Raw genomic sequence first — 9192 nt, 5'->3', positions numbered from 1 at the left:
CAGATAGTAGTGATGATTACATGAATATACAAATGTATTTGATGCCACTGAACTGCATACTTACTGGTTAAAATGGTAAATTTCATGTGATGTGTATTGCACCATAATTTTCTTTTAAACAGAAGCCCAAGAATTCTTCATAAGACTTTCTAAGTAGAGGCAGAAAATAGTGAGGAGCAATTTGTGTGCCACTGTTAAGTAGAGATTGGGTGGGACACCAGAAATGGCCTGTGCTGGGAAGTCTTCAAAGAATCAGCGGCTACACAAACCCTGCCAGCCATGGCTGCACTATTCATCAGGCCTTCTTCTGCTTCCTGGCCCCATACAGCACCTTGGCCACCACGCCCAGCAGCTTCCCACAAAGCCACAGGGAGCCCAGTGTGACCACCAGGAGGAACAAGAAGACATCCAGTAGGTACTGCTCATACCAGGGCTGCTGGAAGGCATGGGGCTTGAGGTGCGCTGCTCCCCCTGTCTGTAGAACATGGTTGATCCAGCCCACCAGCCTCTGGGTCGGGGTCAGGGGGTGGGAGCGCATGATGATGCTGGCGGCCACTGCTGCCGACTTGTACCTGTTGGCAGAGACAGAGGTGGGCGTTACTCAAGCGGTCTCAGAAGTCTTCGAGACCTGTCTCACGCTCCTTTCACCACATGCACAAAAGACTGCGTTTCAAGGAGAAGTTGTTGGCCTGGCCTTGCCACTGTCTAGCTGGGACCCTCTGAAAAGTTCAAACTCATACCTATATGCACGGACCCGCACTTAGTGCTAAAAATGCCACACTTAAAATTAAGTGACTGAGTTCATAAGGACTAGTCTCTACCCCAAGGAGGCTTATGATAGACAACAGGAAAATTGTGCGCGACGTAATCATCATATATGTATACTGAGTACCTACTTTGTGCTAGTGTCGGGGCTAGGTGACAAATATGGCTCTGGGGACTGCAGCCCAGGATAACACCTGCAATCTGCAGCCCCTTCACAGCACAGCATTGACCAGTACTGGCTTCATGGGCTGTGGCTGCATACCTGTACAGGACCCCTCACTGAGACAGGTCCTGTGATTGATTTAATTCTCTGCTGTCACCATCTTGAAATCTTTCAGCTTAAGAATAAAGAACCCTGCATATCCACTTTCCATCGGGCTCCACAAATTATGTAGCTGGTCCTGAGGCACAATGTCCGCGGATCAGCCCAGCTCAAACGACTCCTTCACAGGGGTCAGTGCATCATGGCCTTTGGGTCTAGGTCTTTGGAAAGCCAATGAAAGATCCCACCTCATTTATCAGAAACCAAACATTGACAACACATAAGATATCAAATACGTATAAAACTTTCCGGTTATCAAACACCCTGGAGCTTAACAACTTTTCTCAGGTTGAGAATCACAAGCTACTTGGTTGTTTTCCAGGCATCTAACAAGAACTCCTTCCAGGGCTTCTACGTGCGAGGGAATGCGTTGAGTCTTGAGATTGGATTTATGTACCCTTGAAACTCTAAGCTATTCAGTACTCTTTGGTTATAATAAATACATATATATTTTTTTTCTCTTCATGTAATATCATCGTGCTGGATCAGAATTTATATAAGGTCAATGGATTTTTTTAATGACTCACTTAACAGAAATTCCTTCACACTGAGTTTGTGGCAGGCCCTTTGCTAGGCCCTGGGATCACAGTGGCAAAGAAGAGACACTCACTGCTGTCCTCGGGAAGTTTAGTCTCTACTTTCAAGTGTGGGGGAACAGATGATAAATTAAAAGTGCTAAAGAAATGGGGTAATTACAGATCCTGAGTAGTGTGTAGAGGAAATCACGGATGAAGACTGGCGTGGGTGGGGAAGGAGTCTAGTTGGGGCTGTCAGACAAAGGCAGCCTTTCTGAGGAGGCGACATTAGAGATGAGACCCAAATATCACGAAGATGAGACAAAAGGCCTGAGGTGGAGAACAATGTGGCATATTGGGGTACAGAGAGGCAACCTCCTGCCTCAATAGGAATTCTACCATAAGCACCCCCAAAATATAAGACCTCCAAAGACACCCTGTGTAAGTAGTTCGCGTTCCTTACAACCCATAAGATAGAAAAATATTCTCACATCTAACTAAAATGGCCTGATCTTGTTCTCAGAGGAAAGAGGTCAGCTGTTAGCATCAAACACATATGATCCTGTATCCTGGAAGTTGCAGCTTTTGTGGCAGAAAAGACTCATACAGAGCTCTTTGTGTCTGAGGTCTGCATTCAGCCTCTGTGACCACAAGCCCAGAGAGCTGCATACCTCTTGTCTTCTATGACTTGCTTCATCGTCAGAGCCAATGTCTCAGCTTTGATCTGCTTGAAAGAAATAGAGACACCGAACTTTTTGGCTTCTACTCGAACCATATTTCCAGGCTGGTCTGCAAAGATGGGGAGCCCCACTATGGGCACAGCATGCTGGATGGCCTCCATTATGCTATTCAACCCTCCATGGGTGACAAAAAGACGGATGCGAGGGTGAGCTGTTGTAAATGAAAAAGAGAGCAAAACACTTCTGAATGAAAAGTTGCAGAACACAAGGGAAAGCACTTAGGGCAAAACATACACCGAGGGATCTCGAGGTGTGCCGGACACATTCTAAAGATGATTTGGCTTCGGACACATCCAAGGTGCATGTCCAGGATTCTTTTGCCTTCGTATAGAGACTCCTTGCCTCAGCTAGAGCACAGGCAAAACTCAGAACCCAGAAAATTCTGTAGGGAATAGTGCTAAGCGAAGCATATATCTCCATCCATCCATTCATCCATCCGTCCGTCCGTCTGTCCATCCGTCCATCTCTATCCACCCAGTGTCACTCTTTGATTTTAGGGCCTCTCTGATTTTCTCATCTGCTTTCTCTTTAGATCTCTCTCTGTCTCTGTCTCTCTGTGTGTGTGTCTCTCTCTCTTTCAAAGTTTTGAGCAACCTTTTCTTAATTGCCAACTAATTTCCCCTCCTCTGAATTCCTGACACAACTCCTGTGTCATTCATAAAACTTTCGCTGTATGTATTGTCTCCTCGACTCTATGAAAAGCCCCCTCAAAGCAGAGACTGGACCCCATAACTCCGTATTTCCACTGTCAACCTTTCCATCTTACAATATTTAGAGCTAACTAAAATGATTATTGATAATGAAGAGTTCGTCTCAGTCTGCAGAATCTTTTGTCTCTTCTGTGAAATCAGAATCATGTGCCCCAATCCAGACTTGAAAAATACATTTGCAGAAGTAGAACGAGAAATCTGTTTCTTAAATTCCACAGATTATTTTTAGTCATAATCTTGGTTACAAGCCTCTGATCCAGTCACAGCTATGGCTGTCAGGAGATTCTAAGAAGCAGCACTAGGCACACAGAAACCTTGTTTTGGGGAGGGGGAGAGAGGGAGGAAGTGAGAGAACTCTCTGGTATCAGAGCTTCAACGGATTAAATAACTGGCTATGAGGTTGCTCAGATTAGCACTGAGGTATTTTGGCACAACCTGAAGACAATACTGGCATCGATGATGTGAAGGTCTGAGTTGCTCGTAACTTCGTATCTTAGGAAGATGTGTCTATGCGGGGGGCGGGTGTGTTTAAGAGTATGTGGCTAAACCAGTGTTCATAAGGCCACTAAATACAGTGGCAACATGCACACTAGTATGCATTCTCAGAGTTCACAGCCTGTTGAGCACTCTGTTTTGGTGACCTTGTTCTAGACCAGACGCAGTAAGTCACGGGTGACTCTAATGGCTACCGACATCAGGCCCGGAACAGAAAAGAATGAAGGAGAAATGGCTGTTTTGCCATCTGATCTCTTTGCAAGTCAAGTCTGATTCCCCAACAACTACAGATGGCTAATCCATTCCTCCCCTCTGGAGACTTACTTTTAGCTAATAATAGCTCCTTATGCTGATGGGATTGCCTAGCTAGAGGTCAGAGCCCCGATGAGCCTGAGAGACACGTAAATTAAAAGAGAGAAGCACACCAGCTTAGTCCTTACCCAGGAGGTCATTCTGAGGAAGCCAGTCCACCATTTTCACATTTGCTGACAATTTGATGTCTTTGGGCCAATGAGAAGATTTATACCTCCATATCACTCCTTGAGGGAGATGAGCAAAGGCACTGTTCATCTCCTTAAGAACATTCTGGGACTGAAAACTGTCCACCATGGAGCCCAGGACCACAAGGACAAAACCGGAGTCTCCAAACTTGGCAATGAATGTCTCAAATTCCTGGACAGAGGTAAGAAAGGAAAGGAAGTGAACAAAGTCTTCCATGAAAGCCTACACAGCCATGAAATGAAAGTCAGGCTATTTACTAACACACCCTCCTGTCATTCCCAGAGCTCACAGTTCTGAAACTCTTATCACAACTCCTGGGACAGCTCAGCCCCATCTGCATTGGACTAATTTCCATTCTGTTGCTGAGAACATCTTTCTTCTCTGAAACCCAGATGCTAGTGTCTGAGCCACCCAAGACCCTCTAAATATTGTAGGTCACTTGAGAGATTTCCAAAGCCAGATGAGAGATGGTAGTCTTAGGAAGGTAACGAGTGGGGATTCAGAGTCCAGCGGGCGGGGCCGGGGGTGGCGATATGGGGAGGCGAGAGTGAAGCTGGGAGAATGCCTTTGGCATAAGAGCAGTGAAGGCAGAATAGAGAAAGCTCCTAACCACGCGTCCGCACCCAAAACGCCATGTGGCGGGCTTTCCTCTGATAGTCCATGACATCCTCAGTCACTGATCTTTGTAGCTCATCTCCCACCTCAGTGGTTCGCCCATGTGTCTACATATTATATCCACATGGGAAGATTTAGTCTAGCCGAGGAATCCAGAATTATGCGCATCTCCCTTCTACCTCAACACTGTGGGCCCCATCTTTTCCCCCACTGGAATGCCGTCCCTCCCAGCTCCATTCCTCAAAAAAATCCTGCCACCAACTCAGAGCTCATCTAGCCCATGGATCATTCTGCCACTTTTCCTGATCACTTAACGCAAGGTCAGGCGGGGAAGGGTAGGGCACCTCGGTGCCTCGATCTCGGGGCCAAATCAGGGCTCTTCCTGGCTCTTAAGTGAATGGTAGTGGGAAAGTCACAGTACCTGAGCCTCTATCTCCTTAGAAAAATAGAGATCAGCATCCTTCCATCCACGTGGGAAAGGAAGATATTATATAAGAAAAAGCCCATAAAATGGCAACCCTGTGCTGATAGGCAAAGGGTCATCGACTCATCCCAGCTTCTCTCCATCGTGAAAACTTCAATAGCAGGGTTTCTGAGTCTGGGCTATGCATTCAAACCAGGCCTCACCCAGATCTAACAGATAAGGAGGTCTAGGTGAAGTTAGGAACCAGGGCTCTACAGGCAAGGGATGCTGGAGATAAAGTCTGCAGTTCTTATTATCAGTCCCACACAGTCCCACCTCGGTTACACTCTGTACTCAGAGTGTTGTGCGTTTCATTGTGAGTAACTAATCTCCTTAACAATTCCTGCACGTGACAGATGCTCATAACATCCTTCCTACACATATGATCACACGAAATGTACATAAAAATGTCAACTTATTAAAAGGTTTATCCCAACAGGGCAGGGCTATGATGAGGCTAGAGAGGAGCCTGGGTGTATCATTTCAGGAGGCCCTCAGTCTCCTGAACCTCAGGGGTGTGCAAGTCCCGACACTGTACCCACATGACCCTGAAAGTGAGCGGTTCCTTAGTGTGCCTTAGGTACCTCACTCGTTTTGCCCTATCGGTCCTCGGATCCCACTGGCAGGGACAGCCACCAAATCTGCACTGAAGACCTCTGCATGAAATCCATACTGAGAGCTAAGGTTTACTTACTTGTGGTACTGCTTTAGTAGGTTTGGCCATTAAACCTCCAATATACACAGTGTTGGGCAACAGAGGCCGAGCAAATTCAAAGGCAAAGTCAGAGTTAACAAACCACAGCTCCGCTTTCCTTAGAAGATGAGACAAAACTGGCCTAGAGCCTTCTTGAAAATGCTCCTTGATGATATCATCAGATGTAGAGTGAAGCTTCCATTGCTTCATGAGGAAACCAATGAACATCAGAAAATTCTTTACTCGGCCCCAGAAGTCCATCTGGTCAGTTAGGAAGGAGGTGAATACTGGCACATAAGATATGGGGCTGGGTAGTCCAAAATCCAAAGTGCCAAATGTGCAAGGGAGAGTGGTCACAAATGGCTTCCCAAGCTTCTCAGCAACCAGGAAACCACAGAAATCAAAACCTTCAACCACCAACAGGTCAAAGTTCTCATTCTTTAAGGAATCCACGATATCGCTTCTTAGCAAATGTTTGCACTGAAGGGCCAATGATTTCAAATATTCGAAAATGTTCTCAAACCTGCCTCTATAAGAAGGAAAATAAATGATAAATATTTGTAGGGGGTGTTAATATGACAATACATAAAAGAATCTTAGACTATAAAGAAAATATTTCAGGTAATCAAGAGCACACCTAGCTGCAGCCATCTGCCCTCTTCTCGATCACTCTGAGCAGATGTTATGCTCTTGAGAGTATTTCTTTCCTCCACTTTCCTAGCCTATTCAAATCCCAAGCATTGTCTATGCCAGTTCACTAGAACACATATCTTTGAACTCAGTTCTTGAAACTCATAGGCAAAGTAGAATTCTGTTAACTGAAAACGAATTATGTTGAGCCTTCTGCTCTGGGTGCCTCCTCTGACCATAGCAAATCTCACAAATTTCTTTCTACTCCATATATTCTGTCACGTTCTCCTTAAAAATCAATTACATGCGGACTTTTTATGAGTGATTTTCTTGTTTAGTTAGGCAAATTGTGGACGTCACCTATGATACAGTCCCATAAGTGATGACAATACAGACTTTTTAAAAAAAATCGCTGTGTATTCTGCATATAACAGATGACCTCACCCTAAGAACTCTTATATCAAAACTCAAAATCTTTCAGCTAAAAGTGGGAATTCCACATTTCTATGCCAATAGGTCAAGCAATAAAAAAAGCCTGATTTTGAAACACTTTATTCATTTTCCACTTCAGTACCAGTGGGGTGTCCAGAGAAGATAATGGCAAAGTTTTACTAACATGTAATTACTCCTTTACCTATGGGATTATCCCAGGGACCTATCTTCATGCAATGCTTTCCCACCAGTTCCTGTATAGAATATAACCCTTCTCCCTGTTTGTACAAGGTAAGGGGAAATAGATGAGGGCAACATCTATACTTTAAGGTACCAGAGGTAACAGGTGCAATGGCTCAAGATGTCAGAGGACCTGTGGCTGCATGGAGGACCAAGAGAATCGATACTATGGGACACCTGTAATTGTACTCCACTGCGCCGAAGCACCCAAGATAGGGAAGGTCCAGAGGCTGGGATCTCAGCCTCATCTTTAGGATCAACTGCAAGTTATACAATGAAAGTAATTAATTAAAATGATCCTATTTTTTAAGATCTCACATAACAAAAAGAGTGGTTACCAAATATTTTGGATAATTTCAGTAATGCTATAAAAATTCCTAGAATGTATTTTATTAATCATATTTGAAATTAAGCTAATAAATAGAAAAAACATTTCAAGAATGCATGGTTACCTAACCATCCTCAAAAATATTAAATTAGGAGAGAAGGAAAACACATACTTAAAATCGATAACCAACAAAATTTATAACTAACTGGTAAGATGATATAAATCAAGTGTCGAATGTGTAAGTTCGATCAGACTTTTACAGGAGGTACTGTGGCCTTTCAGTTTGAGTAGGAAAGAAGGTTTTATCTTTTTGAAAAGTCAAATTTTAGCAGGACTGTGACTAGGAAGTAGGATTTTCAACATTAAAAAAAAAGAAGGTGAGGCTACCGCAACTAACTAAGATAGACATGATTTCCTGTCTTTCCACTTTTATATCAAAGATTGGGGAATTAGGTGTTACTATCCATTCCAGATGAACCAAAAGGAGTCAACTTCATGTCTTATTTGCATGAGGTCGATTGCTATTTAAAAGAGGCTTCACCTGGCCCAATGTTGAATTACTAGAAGAAAATCAGTGTTCATGAGTCTTCCCTCCATTAGTGAATATATGTTAAAAAGAAAAGATGAAAACTAAGTGCCAAAGGTTAGCTCTGAGGATGAGGCGCCTATATTTCTGTGTTGGGGAATTATAGACAAAGATTGCAAGTGAAGTATTGCAAGGAGGTCCCAGAAGAAACAAGTATGAATGATATCTATAGAATGATATCTGTCTATCTATAGTGGAAGAGGGACAGTTCACAGGAAGGAAGAATTTCCAGTGACTAAACTGTATGATTTGGTGTAAAATACTTGTTTACTCAATCATCCACTCATCATCTATTCCTTCATCCCTTCACCCATCCATCCATCCGTCTATCCATCCATTCATCTATACTTTCTCATAAACTCGGTCTAAGCGTCCATGCATCTATCCATTAATTTGTATCACTAAAAGCGTGACTCTTTGGTTCAAGTAATAAAAAGAAATTACCTGCCTTCCAAACCTTCTCCTATAGTAAATTCAATACTCTTCTTAAGTTCTCTGTTACAATCTTCAGGTGCAAACCAAGTAATAACTTTGTATGATTTTTCCACCTCTTTAAAACCTAAAAAAGACCAATCGGTTGATAATGTTAAATATGTCACACAACAGGATTAACATTACCGTGATGATATCAACATTTGTTCCAATAAAGTTACACTTACTTAAATGTTTGCTTTTTGAACTGCTATTGCTTGGTTCGATCGCTTTCTCATTCATTCAATCTCATAAACTGAAAACATTAACTTTACAATGATTCAGGAATGCTTTCCAATTTTAAGTAATGGAAGATTCCATTTAAAGATTTTGTTGAAGATATAGCTATTCATCTCATTTTGCAGAAAAGAAAACAAAGTTAACTGACTTTAAGATCATTTGTCAAAGTTGCGCACATAGTAAGTGGATGGGTTTTATTTAAATACAGGTCTTTTTAATTCCAGAGCCTCCGCTCCTTTCTCTTGCAGAAATAATTATTTTCATTATTTAAAGTGAGGCATCCAAATAGTTTTCATTTCAGTAAAAAGTACTAAATGGCTTAATTAAAATAAGAGTCCTCTGTACCTCTACTTACCAACTTGCCTTCGCCCACATTACCCATGTATAATACAACGTCTGAGTCCGTTTTTGATGTTTGCCTGCTAACACATATCCAGCCCTATCT

General features: G+C 42.9%; 1 protein-coding gene across 1 annotated transcript in view; it reads right to left on the bottom strand.

The window, feature by feature from the left end:
• Positions 1–295: 295 nt before the first annotated feature.
• LOC105305875 (UDP-glucuronosyltransferase 3A1-like) overlaps positions 296–9192 on the bottom strand; it is a 19413-nt gene continuing 10516 nt past the window's right edge. Inside the window, exons 2-6 of the mRNA XM_023523681.1 lie at positions 8481–8595; positions 5821–6349; positions 3988–4219; positions 2274–2493; positions 296–572 (exon numbers count right to left, since the gene is read on the bottom strand). Of these exons, the coding sequence (XP_023379449.1) occupies positions 296–572; positions 2274–2493; positions 3988–4219; positions 5821–6349; positions 8481–8595 (1373 nt within the window). The remainder of the gene's footprint in view (positions 573–2273; positions 2494–3987; positions 4220–5820; positions 6350–8480; positions 8596–9192) is intronic.

This window comes from Pteropus vampyrus, unplaced genomic scaffold (genome assembly GCF_000151845.1).
Source record: "Pteropus vampyrus isolate Shadow unplaced genomic scaffold, Pvam_2.0 Scaffold400, whole genome shotgun sequence".
In the NCBI taxonomy this organism is placed as follows: domain Eukaryota; kingdom Metazoa; phylum Chordata; class Mammalia; order Chiroptera; family Pteropodidae; genus Pteropus; species Pteropus vampyrus.
Note: the sequence above shows the minus strand (reverse complement) of the source record. Positions and strands in the feature narration are given on the sequence as shown.